The sequence below is a fragment of the Balaenoptera ricei genome, chromosome 6 (genome assembly GCF_028023285.1).
Source record: "Balaenoptera ricei isolate mBalRic1 chromosome 6, mBalRic1.hap2, whole genome shotgun sequence".
Classification (NCBI taxonomy): Eukaryota; Metazoa; Chordata; class Mammalia; order Artiodactyla; family Balaenopteridae; genus Balaenoptera; species Balaenoptera ricei.
Window position 1 is genome coordinate 71,864,955 of NC_082644.1, and position 25,449 is coordinate 71,890,403.

General features: G+C 40.4%; 1 protein-coding gene across 1 annotated transcript in view; it reads left to right on the forward strand.

The window, feature by feature from the left end:
• Positions 1-5,429: 5,429 nt before the first annotated feature.
• Positions 5,430-25,449, forward strand: part of PGM5 (phosphoglucomutase 5) — a 188,229-nt gene continuing 168,209 nt past the window's right edge. The window contains exon 1 of the mRNA XM_059924855.1: positions 5,430-6,227. Within this exon, the coding sequence (XP_059780838.1) occupies positions 5,967-6,227 (261 nt within the window). The 5' untranslated portion in view covers positions 5,430-5,966. The remainder of the gene's footprint in view (positions 6,228-25,449) is intronic.

Genomic DNA, 25,449 nt, shown 5'->3' on the forward strand with positions numbered 1-25,449 from the left:
GATTGCATCAAACTGGCTGGGTCTGATAACACAGTATTTCACTACCAGTCATGCAAATTCACCCAGACTTCATGGTTGAAAAAAACCCATTCATAAGGCAGGAATACTGGCTTGTACGGCAAGCCATGTTATTTAGCTCCATGACATAGATGGATATAAAACAGCTTTTTAAAAAATGACTTTACATAGGAATGTTAAAATATTTATTCAGAGATTAGCCATATGTTGGGGGTCCCTTCCTAAAACCCGAACATAAAAACCACCAAAGGAAAATTCCATATAGACTATGATTGTAAATGGCTAATGCAATATAATTTAAGTAAAACATGGAAAATACATTTCCTTTTTAATAAAGATCTAAATTGTGTTCCTTTTTGAAGCCTTTAAAAACAAAATTCAGCTGTTAAAAAGTATTGAGATTCCTTTAGAAAAGTAAACTTTATTTGCCTTTTATAGAATAAAGAACTTTGATAAGACTCTAAAGTTTTAAATAATCTGTTACTGTATATCATTGATATTTCTAGATACTGTGGGGGACACATGGAAATCAAATCTTCATTCTTAGCAGATCAGAGGCCTATTATGTTTAGGTAAAACTGAATTAAAATGAAACCTTTTGCTTTCCAAAAACCACAGTTTTTACAAGTTAGTTAACATCAAGTGCTTTTCAAAGTTGACGCCAGTGCATGCAGCAGTCAGGAGACCACATCTGCATTGGTTGTGCCCATCACCTTGTGCTGGTCTCAGGAGATTTATAAACAGCATTTCAGTGTTTCTAAGCATCCTGTAATTACCTCCAAAAACAAACTCCAGAGGAACTGGAGTTTCCATGTGTGAGATGGATGGCTCTTTTTGCCCAGTTACTTATGAAGTCTTTAAGGGTCAATAAAAATAATTTTTTTCATCCTTAACACTAGTTCCCTAATTTGCATGTGATCTTATGCTAGATATTGTGCTGGAAGTTAATCAGACATAGTCCATTGATGCCTCAAAGACAATACTATTTGATACAAAGATTAAGAATTATTATAGTAATAATAATTATAGTAAGAATTATTATAGTAATGATTATAATAACAATAATAGCTATTTTAGTGATAGTAATACTAATAATCATAATAATTACAGCAAGCACTTATTAAGCTCTTAATATGTTCCAGGCCCTGTGCTAAGCAATGTTCACATATTAGGTCTCTGAATATGATCATCAACCCTAGGAGGTAGGTAGCATTATGCCCATTTTACAGATGCAGAAAGTGAGCTTTAGAGAGGGTAAGCGACTTGTCCAAGGCCGACTGGGTAGTCACTGATGAAGGTGGGAAACAAAGTTTTGAAGCCTAGATGTGAGAACACAGAGACAAGTTCACAACCATTTATAAGATACACATGTGACATGCACATTTCCATCACTTGAACATTCACTTTAGTGGCCTTACACTGAAGGAAGTAGAGAAACAGAAAGTTCTGTTGGAATTACTATATGTTATTTCATTTGTTGGGGAACAGAAGACTTAGTGGAAGGTGGCGTTTTAGGAGAAATATATAACTGACTTTCCGTACCACCAGAAGGTGTTTGGGCAGATTAGAAAGGGAACTAGCGCTTCCTTAGAGGACTGCCCCATGACATTTTCCACCTGCTTTTCTGCCTCTTGTCCTGTACTTTTGGCATTTCTTCTGCTCTTAGAGTCAGTGAGTCAACAGCATGTTTTTAGCATGCCCTGTGTGCACAGAAGTGGACTCAGAATCAGCAGGAATATAAAACTACCATGGGCCAGACCTGTGCCAGCCTTTTCTGCCAGCCAGGGGATCGGGGGCAGGGCAGTGTGGAAGAACAGAGTATAGAGAATACAATTATAGGTAAATGTATATGTGTGTGTGTGTGTGTGTGTGTGTGTATAAAATTCATTTTAAGTCTCATAATCACTCAAGGGTATTTTTTTTTAACTGGGCAATTTTACCAGTGCTTCTGCTTGCACATTCTGATAAGTTCCTAAATGGAAGCCTGATAGAAATTAATCTTTTAATGCCTCATAAGTAAAAAAAGCAAATGATAGAATGATATGGCTTGAAGGGACCCCAGAGATCTAAAAAGTGTTTCATGGAATATTAATGTCCTTGATCTCTCAATAGGTGTTTTGGAAATGGGCCCCATGGTCAAATAAAATTTGGGAATGCTGGGTTAAAGTTAAATAGGTATTTTTCCTGCGGAACTTCACGGAGTCTTTCATATGCTAATGTGCTTTGTGAATCTCCAAGAGGGTGGATAAAGTCTGAAGTGTTTCAAGACTTAGTTTACCCCAAATTCTCTTTTTGAGAAATGCTGGTCTAGGTGAGCCAGCTAGTGTAGTCTCTATACACGATGATAGCAGCTGACACCTTTTTAAGAGAAAGGAAATCCCAAGGGGAAGGAAGGATATATCGGTTGCCCCTGTTTCATGCCAAGAATTCTCAGTGAGAGGCCTTTTCCTGGAGGCTCAGAGAAGGCTGGAAGGCATCTATAGGCGAACAGGGCCCACTTCTTTGTGACCCACGCTGTAGAGAAGCTCTGAACCCAGCACAGAAGGATGACCAGCCCCTTAGAATCAGGAAAATGTATTTATCCCTGACCTAGCCCACTGAGGACACATGAAGTGGGGAGGGGACTGTCCTAGCTGTAGTTCCAAAGCTAGTCTGAGTCCCTTTCCCTAAGCAAACTAGTTGTGTGAATTTAGGTTGGGAAGCACTGGTTCAAGAAGACATTAAACTGATGCCCTTTCAGAGGTGTCAGTGTGAAAATGCACATCATGAAACTCCAAGAATGGGATAGAGCATGCAGGATTTTAAAAAGTTACTTGACTATGAAACGCTTACGCAGCATTTGGGAGGCACTTGTGTTACAAGGAAAACCCTTTGGGAAACACTGATCTAATCCGACCTTCTCATTTTACCAGTGAGCAACTCTGGGCAGGCATTTCTTACCTGTGGGGCCCTCTCAGGTTCCTTTTCTCCATCACTGTGACACATTTGTTGGAATTAACTTGATCAAAATTGGGGGCAGCTTTGAAGAGATTTCTTTAGTTTGTAAGCCCTTTTTGTATGTTTCAAGGGCAAATTACTCTGTATACCTTGAGTTTCCATTGTCAAAAACCACAGATCAATTCAACCAAACTTTATATAATATTACCTTTGCCCAAAGATGTTTACGTACAGTGGTGGTCTACAAAGATATAAAATGTAGTTCTTACTATATAAGACATTGATAATAATGACAAATACTATATAGATGGTAATAATATGAATATCTAACATTTATTGAATGCCTTTCTGTTTGTCAGGCACTGTACTAATATTTTCATCCTCCCAACAATTTAGGGGAGGTCGGGATTATAATAATCCCCATTTCACAGTGATGATACTGAGGTGAGGAGAAGGTAAGGAACTATTCCAAGGCCACATACAGCTGGAGGAGAGAAGACATATAGAAAGGTGTAGCAGCACATGAAACATTCCTCATGAGTGGTATAAAGCGCTACGTGACTTCAGAGAACAGAAAAATAATTTTCAAAAGACTTGATCAGTCAAAGTGTCAGTTATGTGGTGGACAATTATGGTTTGTTTGCCCATCTCTCCTGCCTTTGGGGACCAGCACCCCCTGACTTTGGAGGAACTTTCTCCCTTTCACTGTGGGGTTCCTGCTTTGTGGTTGGTTGCATTGCGTCAAACTGGACCAGAGTCTTTGGGAATTTGGGGATTAGAACCAAGGGAAAAGACTTTCCTTTTGGCTGGTAAAGCTGTAAAATCTTATCTGAGATGTGCCTGACTTGTCCTCAGTCCTGGGGAAGGAGCTGGGCTGTGGTAGGAGAGAATGATGGTGATGTCAAGAGAGAGGCAGGTCTTAGAAGTGCAGAGATGGAGTCCTGGAGACCTTCTGGTTATCTCTGAGGCTTGGAGGCTGCATCCTTTTCTTCTTTTCTGGGACAGAGGACTTACCACCCTCTCTTCTTCTGGGAATGATACTGTCCTTCCTTGCAAAATGAAATGTTATTAGAAAGTGGTTTAAAAAAATCCCCCACCATAGAGATGTGCACAGGTCCTTAGAAGTGTTGACATTCTATTTGGTGCTAAGACAAGGCTCCCTCAACCATAAAGTCAGGAACTTTACAGGGGAATGGAGAGAGTAGAGGCAAAACAACAACAACAACAACACACACACACACACACACACACACACACACACACACACTTCGCTGTTGAAGAGAAAAGCTGAAGAGTCTCAATAGGATTCAGCTGATGACTTCACACTTTAATGATATTAATAAAAAGGGGAAGGGCCACATAAGAATTTGTACTGAATGTAGGTGCCATCTTGGCCACTTTCTTCAACCTCACAGAAAGCCTCCTTTTTCTCATCTGTAAAACGGGAATGATATGAATGCCATTACTACTTCTTTTAGTTGTTTTGAGCCTCCAAAGAGAAAACAGATGCAAAGCCTTTTGTCAACTGCAAAACAACATATAAGTGTGAGCTGTTATTCACAGTCCTCTTACTATGATCAAACACTTTATAATCCTGCAGCAAATCCAGCTTAGTCCCAGGAAGTGGACAATATTTGGAGGAGGAGAAGAAGCAGGAGATTTCAGTGACTTTAGTGGGTGCAAAAATGCTTTGAGAGTGAAAGGAGATAGAAGCAAAAATGAGAATTGTTTCTTCCCTTTTGGGGCTTTATCCTTTTTGCCTGTTGATTTTCTATGGGGAATTTCTTGATTTGGGATTTTTGGTGGACTTTATGGAGAGAAGGCAGAACATCTCTGACCCCCCCCCCCCACCCCCAAATGCCAGAAAGCTTGTGAAAGGAGCAAGCCCAGTTCCTGGTACCCTGTCCTTCTTTAATTTGGGTTTGTTCATTCATTCCTGGTAGGACCTTACAAAGGGCTTTACCTTCCTCCTAGTGAAAGCCTTGAATCCTGGTAAGAGCTCCGCAGTGTGGACACGTACAGTGTGGGGCAACCTTTTTCTAAGCAGGAGCTGGGCCAGGGTGGGTGAAAGGGCAAGAAGAATGAGGAAGTACGCGTCCACGCATCTGTGTTGCTGCTGTTGCGACCACCACAACAAACAAGCAAAAAAAAAAAAAAGTTTTCTTCCTGAGAAGTGTGCTGCCTTCAGAGAGCCTGGGGAAAAGTGTGGATGGCTGGGTGGATCCTGCTGGATTGAAGGGCCTGACAGTATGTGATTCCCTGCAACAAATGGTAGTGGTGGGGTGTGTGTACACACGCAGACACACTCGCAGCGCCCAGCCTCCAATTTCAGCGCTGGCAGAAGATAACAATTCTCAGCTCGCTCTTCCAGGGTTATTTTTGGCTGGGGCTGTTCTCTGATGGCAAAAGGTTTCAGCCCCCTCCCAACTCCACCCCTGTCCTTGTTCAAAAGAGAAACTGGTGCTTGTAAACCGCTCACTCCCTGGGAGGCCGGGAGGCAGGGCTGCCGGTTGGAGGGGAGAGGGGCCGCGGGTACGGGGAGAGGACGCCCAATCCTGGTCAAGTTCTCACCACCCACTCCCCGGCTGTTTTCTAGCGGAGGGTGTGCCGGGGAAGACGCGATCACCGGGGAAGGCTCGGGCTAGGCTCGCGAGGAGGCGTCCCCGGGATCGGGGTAGCTGGCGCTGGGAAGGGGCTTTTGGGACACCCCGAAAGTGGTTCCAGCTGGGAGAAGAAGCTGCGGGCACTTCGGGCGCTCCGGCCGGAGAGGAAGTTGGGCGGGTGCGAACTTTTCTTGGAAGGTAGAGGCCAAACTCTGCCGGGGCAGCTAGGGGCCGCGCGCAGAGGGAGGAGCGGTCGGCGCGGCAGGAGGGCGCGGGGCGCGGGCCGGCCGCAGAGGGGGCCGCGGCGCGAGGCGGAGCCCGGGCGCGCCGCCAAGCCGGTGGGGGCCCCGTCGGGCTGCAGATTCCCTCCGGCTCCCGGAGCCGCGGCAGGACCGGCCAGGAGGCGCCATGGAGGGGAGCCCCATCCCGGTGCTGACGGTGCCGACGGCGCCCTACGAGGACCAGCGGCCGGCTGGCGGCGGGGGGCTGCGACGGCCCACCGGGCTCTTCGAGGGTCAGCGCAACTACCTGCCCAACTTCATCCAGAGCGTGCTGTCGTCCATCGACCTGCGCGACCGCCAGGGCTGCACCATGGTGGTGGGCAGCGACGGCAGGTACTTCAGCAGGACGGCCACGGAGATCGTGGTGCAGATGGCCGCGGCCAACGGGGTGAGTGACATGCCGCCCCTCGCGTCCGCAGTCCGCCTCCTCACCCTGCCCCCTCCGCCGGCCCGCCCCAGGCCCGGCCCAGACCCCCACCCTGCGCCCAGGCTCGGCCGCTCCCCCAGGTCCCCTCCGCCCGCGTCCCGCCACCGCAGCTCCCCGCAACCTCCCCGGCGCACCCGGGACGCCCGGGCTGTGTCGCGCCCGCCGCTCCGAAAGGCCTTAAGTGTTCCTCGCTCTTCTTTGAGCCCAGCCGGCATCCCGACCGACCTGCCACATCGCCCTGAACTCTCTCTGGACTCTGACCATGTCCTGCACCTGCTCGCTGTTCTTGACTTTCTCTTTCCCAGCCCTTTAAAAATATTTGCTCTGACCTTTTTCACTACCCTCCCGCTACCAGTATATTGATAGTTGTCCCCCCCCCACTCCTGTATCCTATTTGCAGTCTTCTTCTACTCCACATCTTGGCTCTGCCAAATTTAACAGTAGTGTTGGCTCCGAAGACACACACACACACACACACACACACACACACACACACACACCAGTGTTGGTTACTGACATATTTAGCAAGCGTGGACCCTGAAGGTTTTTAATATCATTGGTTCGTGGAGTTATATTTCATAATTGATTTGATTAGGGAAAGGATGGGACGGGGATCAATTTGAAGCTATACAGACTGGACTCTGTTCCGGGGAGGCAAATCTCTAAATGGTCAGAAATGAGATTTGCAATGCTTTTCTTAAAGCAATTCCCAACTTCTCTCCAAGATGCCCTTTGGCAGTTGACAACATTTCATGCCTCTTCTCCCCTGCAGTTTTCATCCTCATTTCCTCCCCCTTCTCGCACGACTTAAGTAGTCTTCTTTTGCAATGTGAATTCTCAGACCTTGAGTTTTTCTCTTTCTCCTTCCTTTCTCCCTATCCTACAACTAGACGCACCTTTTGAAGTATCCCCATACCCTGATTTCCTCCTTTCCAAAGCCAGCAGCGTCTCAAGAGGGATACTGACTTCAAGGGTCCCTGAATTTTCTGTGGGAAACATTGTCTAAAAGAGGAACTTAAGCCTTGTTAATGCAGTCAGATCCACACACATAGAACTTTCCTTTAAGTGAAACCTCTGCAGATGTATAAATGAATGTGAACATTTAAAAAAGTGAAACTAAACAATTATCTGGCTTTTGAATTCCCTCCTTCCCTTCTTTCCAAACCTATCCTTTTTAATTTTCTCATTTCTTGCTTAAAAAAACAGCTTTGAGGTTGTCCATGCTTCACATTTGTCTACTATAACTCCCCCTTCTCAGTGTTTCAGGAATAGAGAAAGAGGATTTTTTTTTACTAACCAAAAAGCAGTTGGGTGAAACAGGGCCTGGCTGGGGAGTGGGGTGGGGTGGTAGGGGTGAGGGTGAGCTGGGTGGTGGAACTGTGATCTCCAACCCCAGCAGATGATGCTGCTGGAGATATAAGACTTGTATTTCTCTCTGGCTCCTCACTTGGGATTGATGAAAGTTGGCTTGAATCAGGGATTTGGAGAGAGGTTAACAAATGGTCTTTTACTCTTGTCTGACAAAGCCGTTCCCGTGGAATGATGGAGAATAATGAGCCTTGGGAGAGCTGTGGCAGCTTTCATACTCCTTCCTGGGCCAGGTTTTCCAAGAAGTGAGAAAAACATAGCCTGTCCAGTATTTACTGTGGGTCAGGATAGTTTTGAAGTTACAGTTGTTGATTTGCATGGACACATTATTATTATGCTTTATTATTTCTTGGCATACTTTACCCTAAGGACTCTTCAATCTCTTAACTTCAGTGGGTCTGCTCTGTAAACACATTTTATTAACTTTAAGAGTGGAGTTTCTTTTAGGAGATAGTTAGCATACGTTAATATATACCTAAAATAGAGTCAAATTTAATCTACCAGTTGTTATGAAGGACAGAATGACAAACTAAAGTCCACACAGAAGCACCGTCTTTTAAATAATCTGAAAGTATTAATTCTAAGATGGACGGGCATGGGGGAAAGGGATGGTTGACTCTTATAAATATTTCAAACAGCCAGTTTTCACCAGTCTTTTCCTCATTTTGTTCACCTTCGTGGGAGCTTTTGCTAAAGCAAAGTGAATAATCAGAAGGCTGACTTCAGGAGAGAGGCGGTTTAAAAGGGACCACCGTAAGCAAAATTGGTCTTGCATGATTGCAAATTGTTGGGGATGCACTTGCCTCCTGACTTGGCCTGCTGATTATACTCAGGAATGGGGAACTTCGATTCCAAATGCTTTGGCCTTTTTTGATTTCCCATTGGATATTCATAGTAAAAAAAAAAAAAAAAGAAAATAGTAGACGATAGAATTTATTCTCTTTGAACTGACTTGAATCTAACCAGGTGGGCTGCATTCTCTCTCTCTGAAAAACCTTGGTTTTGATTGAAAAAGTTAATTTTACAAAGCAGTTTTTCTATAAAAAATGATAGTTGCTCTTCAATTATGTAATTGCTGGAGGAAAACAGAAGTTTGGAATTTCTAAAACAGTAAACTACACTATTAATATTTTAATATCTCATAAAGTTTGAAATAGATTCCTACACAAACACCTGTACAATTTGAGATTTTAAAAAACTTTCTCATAAAGTTATGAAACTTTCAAGCTTTCAGAAAAGTACAGAGAATAGATTAACGACATCCATATGCCCTTGTCCTAGATTGTTGACATTTTTCTATGTTTGATTCATCTTTTCGAGGAGCTAAAGTATATTAAAGTATATTAAAGAACATGACATTTTACCCTAAGTTCTTCAGTATGGATCTCTAAAAAAGAAGACCATTTTCCTTGATAGTGACAGTATCATTAACATCCCAAACAACATAAAAAATTATTTCTTTACATTATTTATGACCCAGTCCACATTCAGATTTCTTCAATTATTCTGAAATGTCTTTTATACCTAATTTGTTCAAACTTGTTTCTTCTAATCAAGGAACACACACTACATTTGTCTTAAGTCTCTTTTAACCTAGAAAGTACCTCCCTTTTTATTTTTATTTTGTTAACAAAATTGACTTGTTGCTGAGACTAGGTCGGTTGGTTTTTCCATAGAATGTCTCCTCCACTTCCTTTATGGAATTTTCTGATTACTTCTTTATGGTGTCATTTAACTTTTCACTCTATTCCCTGTGTGTGTATGTGAACTAGAAATCAGTCTAAAGGCTTAATTAGAGTCAGGTTTGATATTTTTTTATAAGATTATTTCATAGGTGATGGTGTGTATTCAGTTGCATAATACAAGGAAACATAATCTCTGGTTGTTCCATCATCCGTGATGCTGAGATAATTATAGAGCTATGGTGGTATGGTCCATTATTTTCCCCTTTGGGACTAGCAGTAGGCTATGGGGTGAACTTTGTACCATGTGAATATTCAGTTCCTTATCAATTTTTACCCAATTGTTTTAGCATCCATTAATGATACTGGCTTGAGTTGATTATTTCATTAGGGGTTTCAAAATGATGATTTTCAAATTCTCTAATTCCATCTACATGTTTTAGCTGGCATTTTTCTATAAACTGGGTATTTTCCTCACTACTAGGCTATTTGATTATTCTGTAATATAGTTCCTTCTGGAAAGACAGAATATGTGTTTATTTCTCTCTCTTTTTTAATCATCAATTTTCAGAGTAAGAATTTGGTGAAATAGCCACCTCCATTGATGACACATGAATTTTGTTTTGTTTTGCTTTCACTTTTTCGAATATCCCTATGGACTCCTGGATTTTTATATAATCAATTTGAATAGATTATTGAAGAATGAAAAGAAACTACCTTTTTTTTTTAATAGTTTTTATGGGGCTATGTGAATTTATCTAAAAAACCCCAGAAGTATTTTAATCCCCCTTTAAAGATACAAACTATGTCATGCTATATAGAGCAACAAACAAACAACAAAAAACTAAGTATATGAAGTAAATAGTGTCATTTAAATGAATTGAGATCAGACTTAGTTTGAAACTAATTGATTTTTTTATCCTATTTCTATTTCCATCTGCTTTAGATCCTCCTCATGGGTTTAGATCCTCTATGTATCAATTTATTCTAATGTCTTAAAGAATTGAAAAGCTAAATGCATCATAATGGCTACAGGAATGCCTTTGCCCTTCTCTGGGTAGATCCATTTGTGGCTAAGGGCATCTGTCTTTCTTTCTCCTCTTTGTTAAAATCTTCTTTTTTAGTCCTAAACTACCTTTAATATTGGACAGGTGACAGAACTGTGTCTGCCTGAAGATGTTTCTGACTTTTTCTAAAGTCTCCTTTTTCTGAGATGACGTTGTATATTGGCACTGTCTAACAGAACTTACTGTGATGATGGGAATGTTCTGTAATCTGCACTGTCCTAGCCAACTAGGACACTTGACTGTTGAATACTTGAAATGTAGCTGATGCTGCTGAAGAACTGAATTTTACATTTCATTTAATTTTAATTAATTAAGATCGAAACTTAGGTAGCCACAGGTGGTTAGTAGGTACCATACTGGACAGCACACTTCTATAATTTAGCATTTAAAATGTGTGTGTGTGTGTGTGTGTGTGTGTGTGTGTGTGTGTGTGTTTAATGGAGCCAGACTGTTACAATCAAAAGCAACTATTGGTTAAATAAAAGGAGGTTGACAAATACTACAAATACATAATTGGCAAACCCAAACCAGATTTCTTCATATGATAACCACGCTCTCTTTTGACTTTAGCCCAGGAGGCAATGAGGTATGGTAGAAAAAGCACTGTATCAGCAGCTGGAGGGCTTGCCTTATTTTCCTAGCTCTGACATACCAGTTGCAGTGCAAATGCTTTAACCTCTTGACATACCTAGAAACCACTTGTTTTCTCATCTATAAATCGGGTATGATAGCATCTCTGAATTATCCTGAGAATCAAATGAAGCACTGCATATGAAAGCATTTTGTAACATCCACAGCACTAAGAAATACAAGGGAGTATTATTATGGTCAGCTGAATACATCTCAGATAATAATGATTTGACTGCATGTATGGACTAACCTAGAGCTCTGTAACAAGTTTTAGCCAAGGGAAAATCCATTTGTCAATTAGCCATGCACTGTACTGGCCATATGATGATCAGCATTAATGATAATAATATTGGCATACAGTGCAGCTTACAGAATTCAAGAGCTCCTCAATGGCTTGTGAAATCTTTTAGAGGTAGAAAATGAAGTGAAATGATATGAGGAATGCTAGATCAGTGAGGGGCTTGGGCGTGCCCTCCGGATAGATGCTGACACAGGTTGTATTTGATTCCAACAGGTCATAAAGAGGTGTCTGTTTCCAAAGAATGAGAATACACTTGCCTTGGCATTTATGAGAACTATCTGGGCAACAAATTTTGGTTTGGTCCCAAAGACAAGGAACATATATTTGGAAGAGAAGCAGAGTGGGATATGGTGGTGGGTGGCCAGCAGTGATGAAAGAAGAAGGAAGCAAGAGAGGGAAACATGTACTGTAACACTAAGGCTTCTTTCCTGGAATGGATGTGGAAATCTGGGCGTGGCTAGCTCCAGGTCCTATCTCTAGAAGGGAAAAGAACTGGGTGGTGATTGCTCTGTATTTTCTATGGGTGTTCACAACAGAATAGGTGAATGGAATGGGCTACTATGGCCCAGATGTTAGGAAGGGCTGGCTTGTAATACATTAGAAAACCCTAAAGAGCCTCCCATAACTTTATCGTGCTTCCCTTCCCAAATCCTCATCCCCTGAATTGTGGAAATGGAAAATCTATTATATGAGCAATAGCAAATTTTAGGGAGCCCTTGGTTCCACCCTTATCCTTGTTTGGGTCTGTTCATTCTTGACTCTTTTAGCCTCAAGTCCTCATTCATTTTTTTATGAGGAAGTAAAAGGAGTGGGAGAGGTTTTGAGAACAGCTGGGCCCTCCCAGTTGCTAGGGTGGGTTATTTTAAGCTTTGTTTAATGTGTCCAGAGACCCAGATGGCATTTTTAACTAAGCTGCTTTATTAAATCTTGTGATAAAGTATAATGATGTTTATTGAAAAGACAGATACCCATCAGCAACATTATGTCTGAAACTTGCCCTAAGAATTTTTTATAAAACATCTGTTCCCTTTGTGAACTCTGGAAGTTTGCTAGTTTCTGTACAGCCTTGAGGAATAGCAGTTGGAACCTATTTTGGGGGAATCTAAGGAGAGGTATTGGCTTTACCAACCTTACCCTTCATCTTTTGGGCTCTGGCCACTCTTCTGTTAGACAACAGTGACATGAATGAACACTGTAATAGGATTATTTGGGAATAATAGGCAGCAGAAAAAAAAAAGTCTAAATTTCCCAGGGATTTTTAAATTGAAGGTAAAAAGCTAGGGCTGCAATGTCCTTTGTTAGCCTACAGCCTTGACAGCTAATTGCAAACACTCAAGATTTGGCCAGTATGCCTTTACTGTTTATACTTGCATAGCCAAAGGGAAAGTTTTCGGTTCTTTCATCTGACTTGACTCTCATTACTTATGAATAAGAGGATATCTGGGATATACACAAGACTTGTTAAAATCCACATTTTCTGAGTCTTTCAATACCTTTCATCTCCTGCATTGTTAGTGACGTCAAATTTTGGAGTAATGCCTGTATTTGTCTGAAGAAAAAAAATTTTTAGGAACATTGAATCCCCAAAGAAATTCTTTTTCTTGGCATAAAGTCACAGACAATTTTCTTTCCAAGTCTCTACTAATAGGTGCTTTGTACAAATAGAATAATTACTGCCTTTCTATTGTTTTCCTCTAATAAGAGTCCAGTTTGGTAGCTAGGGATATGTAGTTTTATATTTAGACATTTATAATAAAAAAGAGAAAAGAATTTGAAATCATAGGACCAGAGTTTATCCTGATTGACAAAAGACCTCACAAAATACTAGGAGGAGAGTTTTACAGGAGATGGTTAATATCTACAATATATGAAAAGCTTTCCCAAATCAATAAGAAAATTCAAACAGTTTAAAAGAAATATTGTCAACAACCACCACAAATGCATGAAAAGGTGATCAGCCTCGTTAGTAACCAAAGAAATAAAAATAAAAACAATCCATTAATTTGAAAAAAACGGAAAATACGCAGAGCTGGCATAGGTGTTGGAAAATTGTCATGTTTGTATACTGTTGGTGGAAGTTAAATTGATACAACTTTTTGGTCAGGCAATTTGGCAGTATGTATCTAAATTAATAGAGTACTTGTCCGATAATCTAAGAATCCCTTACTCTAAGAATATATCCTGTAAATTTTCTAATACAAATGTGGAAACATTTATGTACAAGAATACTCACTGCAGCATTTTGCTAAAGAAAAACTTGGAGGGACTTCCCTGGTGGTCCAGTGGTTAAGACTCCACGCTTCCAATGCAGGGGGTGCGGGTTTGATCCCTGGTCTGGGGAACTAAGATCCCACATGCTGCTCGGCTCGGGCCCCCCCCCCGCACCCCCCCCAAAAAAACTTAAAAAAACAAAACAGCTTTATTAAAAAAAAAACTTGGAAACAATTTATATGTTCAGCAGTAGAGAACAGGTACATAATTTATGACACAACCACACCAGGAATGCATTAATATCCATAAATGAAGGACGTGGATCTATATGTGACATGAGAAAGATGTGGATGATAGTTTGTTAAAGTGAAACAAAGCAATTAGTAGAGGGTCATGTGTAGCATGATCCCACTTTTGTGTATATAATTAGGCATAGAAAATAGGGTTGGAGGAACATAGTCCAGACAGTTAACAGTGAATATATCTGGGGTATGTGGGTGTGTTTGGTGGGGGAGGGGAATCCTTTCCCTTTCTACTCATATACTTCTCTTTATTAAGTAATTACACACGTATATATGCCTTGCTTTCATAATTAAACACATCACTAGAGAGTAGTTAAGAAAAAAGGAGAAACTCTGAATTTGAATCATTATACTATCATTTGCAACGTGTAGGACTGTGGGGAAGTCACCTAGTTTTCTGGGATTTGTTTCCTCATTTATAAAAATAGGCACGGTCGTAATACTTGCCTTCCACATCTTCCAGGGGTTTTGGGAGGATTGAATGAGGTAATGGATTATTGTCAATTATTTTATTGATTCACATAGCACAATTACTACCAAACTATTTTTCTCTGATTAAAATAAAAGGACATGTGCATATATGCTTTTTATTCTCAGTAGCCTTACTGACAGAAGGCGCCCGTCGATGTGGTGATCACAGTTGCTTTCATAAGACTTTCGGCATTTCTGCAGGCTGCTGGCTAAGGCTTGGGTGGCGACTGCTGAACTCATGATCCTCTCCCCTCTCCCAGCATGAACGCTCACACACACACACACACACACTCACTCATGCACACACAGACACACATGTACGCACACCCTGTCACGGTACTTGAGGTGGCAGCAGCTGCTCTGGCGTAGACTTTAACTCAACATAAAGGACTTCTTTTTGCATGGTCTGTGCATTATTTCCTATTATGAATCAGCTGAGTCAATGCCATGCTTTTCAATCTTAAACCTTTCTGAGGCTCAGGCTACGTTAAAAGCAGACCCACCCTTCTATACCTGCTCCACTGCCCCCACCTGAGGCCAGATCTTAATCTGCTCATTTCATGTGGATTTTCAAGCCTAATGGACTGGGCCATGTGAGGGATTACTGAGAGGAACAGACCAAGCAGAGGCTAAGAGACTCCACGCTCATCTGCTGAGTAGTCTGAAAATGCACAGCTGCAAGCTCTAGCGATGCTTTAAAGCATTTTGTCAGGATGTTTGTCAGGGTGCCTGTTCCTGCAGCCCTGCTGAATGTTTGGTTAGGAGGCATAATCTTTTTTTGGACAGCATCTCCCAAATGTAAAGTGACAGATGCTAACGCGGAATATAATACAGAAGACCTAGCTTTGCTGTCATAAATAACAGTAAATTGTTTAATCTTGCTGAGTTGTAAATCTGTGATCGCCAGAGGTCTTTAGTTCACTGGAACATAGTACAACGGTTGGTGGCACTTAGCAAATGGACAGTAATTATTTCCCAACCAGACAGATATTGGTCTGATGGAATTTACTCAAAGATCCACATATATGTATTTTAATTGACTGTGACTGCTACTCAGGGAAAAACACATAGCTATAAAGAGAGACTGAGATTTTTCTGGGAAAAAATACACACATATATAGAGGAATATGTATATGAATCTATATATATATATTCTATCTATAAAAGAGCCAAAGATAGTGAGTTTTTTCTTTTGGGATTTTATATATGTGTGTGTGTGTGTGTGTGTGTGTGTGTACTGTCTACTTATAAAGGTTCCAGATGGAAAGTGTTCTTAAGCATTTAGATAGTTTATCAAATAGCATATGTGTGTGCACATGTGCCCAGGACACCCCCTCCCCGAAGATACATCTTCTTCCCTGGATATATTCAAAAAGAGAGTAGAGCAGAGACCCAGATGTCAGAAATATCTGAAGACAGCATAGAGTTGAAGGAGGTGACTAAATGTTCCCAAATGACCTATGTTTCTATGATAATAAATAGAACTTGTGCTGGAGTTGGATGGACCAATAGTAAGAAATATAAGTAGTATAAATCCTGCATTCCAGGCAGGATCTTGTACGGACAGCTTTCTGCTGTGAGCTCAGTAACGTGGGTAAGTTAGCAGTCTGGCATGGGACATACCAGTGGATGGTGCAAGTCAGAGGCATCGATGGGGCAATGAAAATAGGAAGATCCGGGCCAAGGCGAGGATACAGACATGAGGTCCTGTCACTGATCACCATGGACTTTAGCAGTTTCTTAATGAGCAGATCTGGTGGTTAAAGAAGAAAGAAGACATTGCACTTACGTAGGTGTGTTACAACTAATTTTCTATTTAATTGGTGGCAAGCTACTTTGAGTTAAATTTATTCCATAGGATGGGTTTAGTCCTCAAACATTTTTAGTTTCACATATAAAAACTTAGGTAAAAGAACGCTTTTATATTGGTCAGTAAACCATGGTACATTTAAATAATGGAAGACTATACAGCCACTAAAATCATGTTGTGGAAAAATAGTCAGTGACGGAGAAAGACTCCACAGAAGGGGTAGATATGTTAAGTGAAAGATGTAGACTACACGACAGTCCCTTTTGTAAAAATATAAATATGTGAATGAGAGAGAGAGAGATATCCCAAGACACATAGACAAAGGTTAGACACTGAAAGGTTTACTGTGGTCACTTTTAGGTTTACAGATGAGTTTTACTTTCTTCTTGCTTATGAGTACTTTCTAAATGTCATATATGTACTATATATACATATATATATTTGTCATATATATAAATGTCGTATATATATTTGTAATTAGAAAACCATTGCAGGTTAGTGAAACAACAAATGCATTCAATTACTATGAATTAGAAATTCATAATTAAGAATTAAGAAATGACACCAGCAAGGAAGGCAAGGGAAATATATCAAAGATTTACTGGGTGTCAGATGCTGAACTGGAGCTTGGCTGTGTTACTTTCTTTCACCCTTCATCTTTTAGGTAACAAAACTGAAATACAGAGGATTCAGGATCTTGTCCAAAGTCATATAGCCGGCAGGTGGCAAGTCCATTTTTGCATCATTTCCCGTTGAATGCCAAAATCTCAGCTTATCTCAGGGCACTCAGCCCTGCTTTCTTGACCCAGATGGATCCAATAGTTCTTATCCTGGTATCTGGTTGGGTTGATCACCTCATAAAATGGCAGCAGATAGAGCCCTTTCTTCTTTCACTGAGCCGAGTTCTATATCTTAAGGTAAAGATTTCAGTATCTTCCAAGCACTGAATTACCAGTAGGAACATGTCTCAATTTCATTGCCCCCATTTTGCACCCAAGGAAAGCTACAGTGCCTGATCTTCTCAGTGAGACCTTGAGAATTGGTGGTCTGATTGAGGAATAGAACTTTGGCCAAACTTCCAGATGCCCGTGACTTTTCTGCACCTGTTCAGATGTTGGGAATCAAACGTGAAATACAGCTTGGTTTGGTTCTAATGAACTCTCGTCTCACCCTCCAGCCCCTGGGTATGTGTGTCAAGGCTTCCAGGGGAACAGGCATCTGAGGATGAGCTCGGTTGCTCCCATCTGGTCTCCGTGTAACAAAGCGTATAACTGCACAATTATCCATGTGCAAATGGAGAAGTCCCTTGATGTTTGGATAACTACATCCATGTCTTGAGTTTGTTATTTCTCAAAATTCCACTTAGCCATCTCCTGCTTACTCATATGCAGCAGTGGTCAGGGGCTGGTACTCCTCTCTGACAGCAGGGACGAGAGACTGAAGCCTGGCCATCCACAGCAGCGTGGCTCTGGGTTTCCTTCATGGCTTTTGTTTTTTGTTTAACCAAGAAGATGAGAAACAGGCATCTTTGTGTTTATGGCTTTCCATGCACTTTGTAGGTGGACATGGTGGTGGCTGTGTGGTCCTGTACAGCACTCTGTCTGCAAACCATCAAGGAAGTTTCTGTTTAGTGCCCTCTTTACTCTCTCTGATTCACTTTGGGAATTACAGGGATGTGACACAGTGACCAGAGGTTATTGAAGAATGTCATGCTTACTTTTTCTTTTCTCTCTGTGGGACTTTTTTTATGACTTATTTAAAGTTAAAAGGAAACCATAAAGTGGAAATCTTATTTAAGGGATTTCACACATGAAAACAGTCCTGCTTTCTTTAGTGTTATGTTACTGGGGAAAAATCATTTGGTATCAAAATTCCACGTCTACCCTGAGATTCTAGCCTGAGGGTTTAAGTTGTATATTGCTGCTCTCCGGGACTTTAATCTGAGCTAATTAGAAACTGAACTCATACTAAATCTAGGTTAGAAGAGTAGTTATTAGTGTTCTGAAAAGAGGGAGCCATCAGAAATAAAATCATTAAAAAAATTCGTTGTATATGGCACACGTTGTAAAGTATGGATGTGCTGGGAGAAAACTTCATGAAATAAAATTTTCTCTATTTCAGGACACTGGTCTGTGGTATGTGGAAGGGCATATCGATTCCTGAGGCACTTGCTGTGCCCATTCATGGGTGGAGTAAATGGTGATGCAATCTAGGTGAGGCGTGAGAGTTGGTGGAAGACGCTGGCATCTAGTTAGAAGCATAGACTCAGAGGGATTATAAGTAACTGCCCTGAGGGAAATGATTGATGGTAATTGCACATGGCTACCTGCTACATCCTCCCTTTCCCTAGCATTTAGCAGTCATGACTGGATAAGAACAAGTTCATGCTGGGTCTGTGTATCTGGGTGTCTGGGAAAGTGTGTGCCTCACGTATGTGTCTGCAGGCGCAGGTGTGACAGTGTTCTCATGGCTACCTGTGGATCCTGGTATCTGTCTGTATCTGTGTGCCTTCTGTGTGTGTGTGTGTGTGTAAGCAACACTGGACTGGGGTCTACTTTGCCCCCCATTCCTAGTGGGAACTGAAGAACATGTTTCTCAGTAGCAGTAAAGCCCACCCAGGTTGGTGCACCGTCTGCAGGGCTGGGAGAGGTTTCCTTTCCTCCAGTCAAAGACAGACTGTATGGTATGGGTGTGGCAGTTCCTCCAGTGCCCCTTTGGGAGGGTCAGCGAGGGAGCAGCAAAGTGCCATGGCTCAGACCACCCCAGGCTGTGGTCTGGGTTTCACTCAGGAATAGAAGTCAGATGTTGCCTGCTTCAATGCTGTAAATAAAACCAAAGCCAATGATGTAAGTAGACCATCTTTTTCTTGCAAGGTAGCAGTCTGCAACATTGGCAGAGGATAGTACTTCTAAGACTTTTTCAGAAAGGGAAATGGTAGTTTAAGGGTTAATTTAAGGTCTAAAATTGAATTTTAAATGTTGGAGGAGGGGAGGGGGCTTGGGGAAGGCAATAGCATGATTTGGGTCATGTTGAATTTCATGAAGAGTTTATATAATCTCATCTTACGTGAATTTTCATGACCCTGAACCCTCTCAGCTTTGCAGATGAGCACAAGGTGCCTCAGACAAGCGATGCAATTTGCCTTAGGTCAGGGGTGGAGCAAAGACTCATATACAGATCTTTTAACTTGAAGTTGCGTTGCTTTCTCTTTATACAGCAGGGCTTCCAAAGGTTATATTTCTTTGATCAATTACTAGATCTTGAAAGTCATAGCTTTTCTGATGACATTTGCCTTGGGCTAATTAGGAGAGGGAGAATTTACAGAAGAGGAGAAAACAGGCACACAGAGAGGCTAATGTGAACACAGGGGTGGAGATTGGACGGAGGGCTGGTCTCTGCTGGGGACACATAGGGCCCTCAGCGGTGGCTGCAGCCAGGTCGGCCTTGGTGAGTGGAGGTCCATGTGCTGAGCCCACGCTTGCCCTCCCTCCCTGCAGCCGTCGGCCATCCTGTTCACGAGCCCATTGGGCAATGACAGGAGTGGCTGGGGAAAGAGGCAAACTGGTTTGACAGAGCTGGTCCTTCTAGCCACTTGATTATTTAAATCCTCCTCTGCTGAGGTCACTTTTTGGTGAGCATTCCCACGGGACACAAATATCGTCACGATTTTCCATGTCTTATCTTAGAAGCCTCCTCACCCGTTCTCCTGCATCCCCTCCAGCACTTGTCTCCTCTCAGAAGTCCCTCAACTAGAGTTATATACAGTGCCCAGCATTACCTCATTTTTTTTGGTATTGGTGGGTTAATGAGCAGATCCACACAGCTAAAACTTCCAGATAACTAGAATTTAATCTCCTATTAATACTCCACTGACAACTAAAATGTTTCAGGTTGAAATTTTATTCAAGTGTATTTTCCCACTTTAATGTTAAACAGAGAAGATATTACCTTTTAAAAAAATTCAAATTTAATAAGATAAAAATGTATCTATGATCTCTATTTAACAAATAAACCGTACATATTTATTTCTGTATTTTTCTAAGTGCTAGCCCCAAAGTGTACATAATTGTACATTGTTGTAATAGCTTAAAAGTTATTTCGATTTCTGCATTTTGACTTAGCATTAAAGCATTGTCTATGTTCCTTCTCTACGACTTAAGAAAGTGTAAGTTGTTATAGCAAATAAACTTGAATGTTTAAATGTTTTAACAAAACTTAAATGTTTTGTTATAGCAAAAAAACTTGATGTTTTCTTAACATCTTTATTGGAGTATAATTGCTTTACAATGGTGTATTAGTTTCTGTTTTATATGAAAGTGAATCAGCTATACACTTACGTATATCCCCATATCTCCTCCCTCCCTCCCACCCTCCCTATCCCACCCCTCTAGGTGGTCTCAGAGCCCTGAGCTGATCTCCCTGTGTTATGCGGCTGCTTCCAACTAGCTATCTGTTTTACATTTGGTAGTGTATATATGTCCATGCCACTCTCTCACTTCATCCCAACTTACATTCCCCCTCCCCGTGTCCTCAAGTCCATTCTCTACGTCTTCTTCTTTATTCCTGTCCTGCCCCTAGGTTCTTCAGAACAATTTTTTTTGTTTGTTTGTTTTTGGTTCCATATATATGTGTTAGCATACGGTATTTGTTTTTCTCTTTCTGACTTACTTCACTCTGTATGACAGACTCTAGGTCCATCCACCTCACTACAAATAACTCAATTTCATTTCTTTTTATGGCTGAGTAATATTCCATTGTATATATGTGCCGCATCTTCTTTATCCATTCATCTGTCGATGGACACTTAGGTTGCTTCCATGTCCTGGCTATTGTAAATAGTGCTGCAATGAACATTGTGGTACATGACTCTTTTTGAATTATGCTTTTCTCATGGTATATGCCCAGTAGTGGGATTGCTGGGTCGTATGGTAGTTCTGTTTTTAGTTTCTTAAGGAACCTCCATACTGTTCTCCATAGTGGCTGTATCCATTTACATTCCCACCAACAGTGCAAGAGGGTTCCCTTTTCTCCACACCCTCTCCAGCATTTATTTGTAGATTTTTTGATGATGGTGATTCTGACAGTGTGAGGTGATACCTCATTGTAGTTTTGATTTGCATTTCTCTAATGATTAGCGATGTTGAGCATCTTTTCATGTGTTTATTGGCAATCTGTATATCTTCTTTGGAGAAATGTCTATTTAGGTCTTCTGTCCATTTTTGGATTGGGTTGTTTGTTTTTTTTGATATTGAGCTGCATGAGCTGGTTATATATTTTGGAGATTAATCCTTTGTCAGTTGCTTCATTTGCAAATATTTTCTCCCATTCTGAGGGTTGTTTTTTCGTCTTGTTTATAGTTTCCTTTGCTGTGCAAAAGCTTTTAAGTTTCATTAGGTCCCATTTGTTTATTTTTGTTTTTATTTCCATTTCTCTAGGAGTTGGGTCAAAAAGGACCTTGCTGTGATTTATGTCATAGAGGGTTCTTCCTATGTTTTCCTCTAAGAGTTTCATAGTGTCTGGCCTTACATTTAGGTCTTTAATCCATTTTGAGTTTATTTTTGTGTATGGTGTTAGGGAGTGTTCTAATTTCATTCTTTTACATGTAGCTGTCCAGTTTTCCCAGCAACACTGATTGAAGAGGCTGTGTCTTCTCCACTGTATATCCTTGCCTCCTTTGTCATAGATTAGTTGACCATAGGTGCATGGGTTTATCTCTGGTCTTTCTATTCTGTTCCATTGATCTATATGTCTGTTTTTGTGCCAGTACCATACTGTCTTGATTACTGTAGCTTTGTAGTATAGTCTGAAGTCCGCGAGCCTGGTTCCTCCAGCTCCGTTTTTCTTTCTCAAGATTGGTTTGGCTATTCGGGGTCTTTTGTGTTTCCATACAAATTGTGAAATTTTTTGTTCTAGTTCTGTGAAAAATGCCACTGGTAGTTTGATAAGGATTGCATTGAATCTGTAGATTGCTTTGGGTAGTAGAGTCATTTTCACAATGTTGATTCCTCCAATCCAAGAACATGGTATATCTCTCCATCTGTTTGTTACATGTTTAATTTCTTTCATCAATGTCTTATAGTTTTCTGCATACAGGTCTTTTGTCTCCTTAGGTAGGTTTATTCCTAGATACTTTATTCTTTTTGTTGCAATGGTAAATGGGAGTGCTTCCTTAATTTCTCTTTCAGATTTTTCATCATTAGTGTGTAGGAATGCAAGAGATTTCTGTGCATTAATTTTGTATCCTGCTACTTTACCAAACTCATTGATTACTTCTAGTAGCACTTTTCTGGTAGCATCTTTAGGATTCTCTATGTATAGTATCATGTCATCTGCAAACAGTGACAGCTTTACTTCTTCTTTTCTGATTTGGATTCCTTTTATTTCTTTTTCTTCTCTGACTGCTGTGGCTAAAACTTCCAAAACTATGTTGAATAATAGTGGTGAGAGTGGACAACCTTGTCTTGTTCCTGATCTTAGTGGAAATAGTTTCAGTTTTTCACCATTGAGAATGATGTTGGCTGTGGGTTTGTCATATATGGCCTTTATTATGTTGAGGTAAGTTCCCTCCAGTCCTACTTTCTGGAGGGTTTTTATCATAAATCGGTGTTGAATTTTGTTGAAAGCTTTTTCTGCATCTATTGAGATGATCATATGGTTTTTCTCCTTCAATTTGTTAATATGGTGTATCACATTGATTGATTTGCATTTATTGAAAAATCCTTGCATTCCTGAGATAAACCCTACTTGATCATGGTGTATGATCCTTTTAATGTGCTGTTGGATTCAGTTTGCTAGTATTTTGTTGAGGATTTTTGCATCTATGTTCATCAGTGATATTGGCCTGTAGTTTTCTTTCCTTGTGACATCTTTGTCTGGTTTTGGTATCAGGATGATGGTGGCATCGTTGAATGATTTTGGGAGTGTTCCTCCCTCTGCTATATTTTGGAAGAGTTTGAGAAGGATAGGTGTTAGCACTTGTCTAAATGTTTGATAGAATTTGCCTGTGAAGCCATCTGGTCCTGGACTTTTGTTTGTTGGAAGATTTTTAATCACAGTTTCAATTTCAGTGCTTGTGATTGGTCTGTTTATATTTTCTATTTCTTCCTGGTTCAGTCTCGGAAGGTTGTGCTTTTCTAAGAATTTGTCCATTTCTTCCAGGTTGTCCATTTTATTGGCATAGAGTTGCTTGTAGTAATCTCTCATGATCCTTTGTATTTCTGCAGTGTCAGTTGTTAATTCTCCTTTTTCATTTCTAATTCTATTGATTTGAGTCTTCTCCCCTTTTTTCTTGATGAGTCTGGCTAATGGTTTATCAATTTTGTTTATCTTCTCAAAGAACCAGCTTTTAGTTTTACTGATCTTTGCTATTGTTTCCTTTATTTCTTTTTCATTTATTTCTGATCTGATTTTTATGATTTCTTTCCTTCTGCTAACTTCGGGGGTTTTTTTGTTCTTCTCTGTCTAATTGCTTTAGGTGTAAGGTTAGGTTGTTTGAGATGTTTCTTGTTTCTTTAGGTAGGATTGTATTGCTATAAACTTCCCTATTAGAACTGCTTTTGCTGCATCCCATAGGTTTTGGGTCATCGTGATTTCATTGTCATTTGTTTCTAGGTATTTTTTGATTTCCTCTTTCATTTCTTCAGTGATCTCTTGGTTATTATGTAGTGTATTGTTTAGCCTCCATGTGTTTGTATTTTTTACAGTTTTTTCCTGTAATTGATATCTAGTCTCATAGCGTTGTGGTAGGAAAAGATACTTGAAATGATTTCAGTTTTCTTAAATTTATCAAGGCTTGATTTGTTATCCAGATATGATCTATCCTGGAGAATGTTCCATGAGCACTTGAGAAGAAAATGTATTCTGTTTTTTTGGATGGAATGTCCTATAAATATCAATTAAGTCCACCTTGTTTAATGTATCATTTAAAGCTTGTGTTTCCTTATTTATTTTTATTTTGGAAGGTCTGTCTGTTGGTGAAAGTGGGGTGTTAAAGTCCCCTAATATGATTGTGTTACTGTCGATTTCCCCTTTTATGGCTGTTAGCATTTGCCTTATGTATTGAGGTGCTCCTATGTTGGGTACATAAATAATTACAATTGTTATATCTTTTTCTTGGATTGATCCCTTGATCATTATGTAGTGTCCTTCTTTGTCTCTTGTAATAGTCTTTATTTTAAAGTCTATTTTGTCTGATATGAGAATTGCTACTCTAGCTTTATTTTGATTTCCATTTGCATGGAATATCTTTTTCCAGCCCCTAATTTTCAGTCCGTATGTGTCCCTAGGTCTGAAGTGGGTCTCTTGTAGACAGCATATATACGGGTCTTGTTTTTGTGTCCATTCAGCCAGTCTAGGTCTTTTGGTTGGAGCATTCAATCCATTTACATTTAAGGTAGTTATTGATATGTATGTTCCTATTACCATTTTCTTAATTGTTTTGGGTTTGTTTTTGTAGGTCTTTTCCTTCTCTTGTGTTTCCTGCCTAGAGAAGTTCCTTTAGCATTTGTTGTACAGCTGGTTTGGCGGTGCTGAATTCTCTTAGCTTTTGCTTGTGTGTAAAGGTTTTAATTTCTCCATCACATCTGAATGAGATCCCTGCTGGGTAGAGTAATCTTGGTTGTAGGTTTTTCCCTTTTATCTCTTTAAATATGTCCTGCCACTCCCTTCTGGCTTGCAGAGTTTCTGTTGAAAGATCAGCTGCTAACCTTATGAGGATTCCCTTGTATGTTATTTGTTGTTTTTCTCTTGCTGCTTTTGATATTTTTCCTTTGTATTTAATTTTTGATAGTTTGATTAATATGTGTCTTGGCGTGTTTCTCCTTGGATTTAGCCTGTATGGGACTCTCTGCACTTCCTGGACTTGATTGACTATTTCCTTTCCCATATTAGGGAAGTTTTGAACTATAATCTCTTCAAATATTTTCTCAGTCCCTTTCTTTTTCTCTACTTCTTCTGGAACCCCTATAATTCGAATGTTGGTGCATTTAATGTTGTCCCAGAAGTCTCTGAGACTGTCCTCAATTCTTTTCATTATTTTTTCTTTATTCTGCTCTGCAGTAGTTATTTCCACTATTTTATCTTCCAGGTCACTTATCCGTTCTTCTGCCTCAGTTATTCTGCTATTGATTCCTTCTAGAGAATTTTTAATTTCATTTATTGTGTTGTTTTTCATTGCTTGTTTGCTGTTTAGTTCTTCTAGGTCCTTGTTAAATGTTTCTTGTATTTTCTCCATTCTATTTCCAAGATTTTGGATCATGTTTACTATCATTACTCTGAATTCTTTTTCAGGTGGGCTGCCTATTTCCTCTTCATTTGTCTGGTCTGGTGGATTTTTAGTTTGC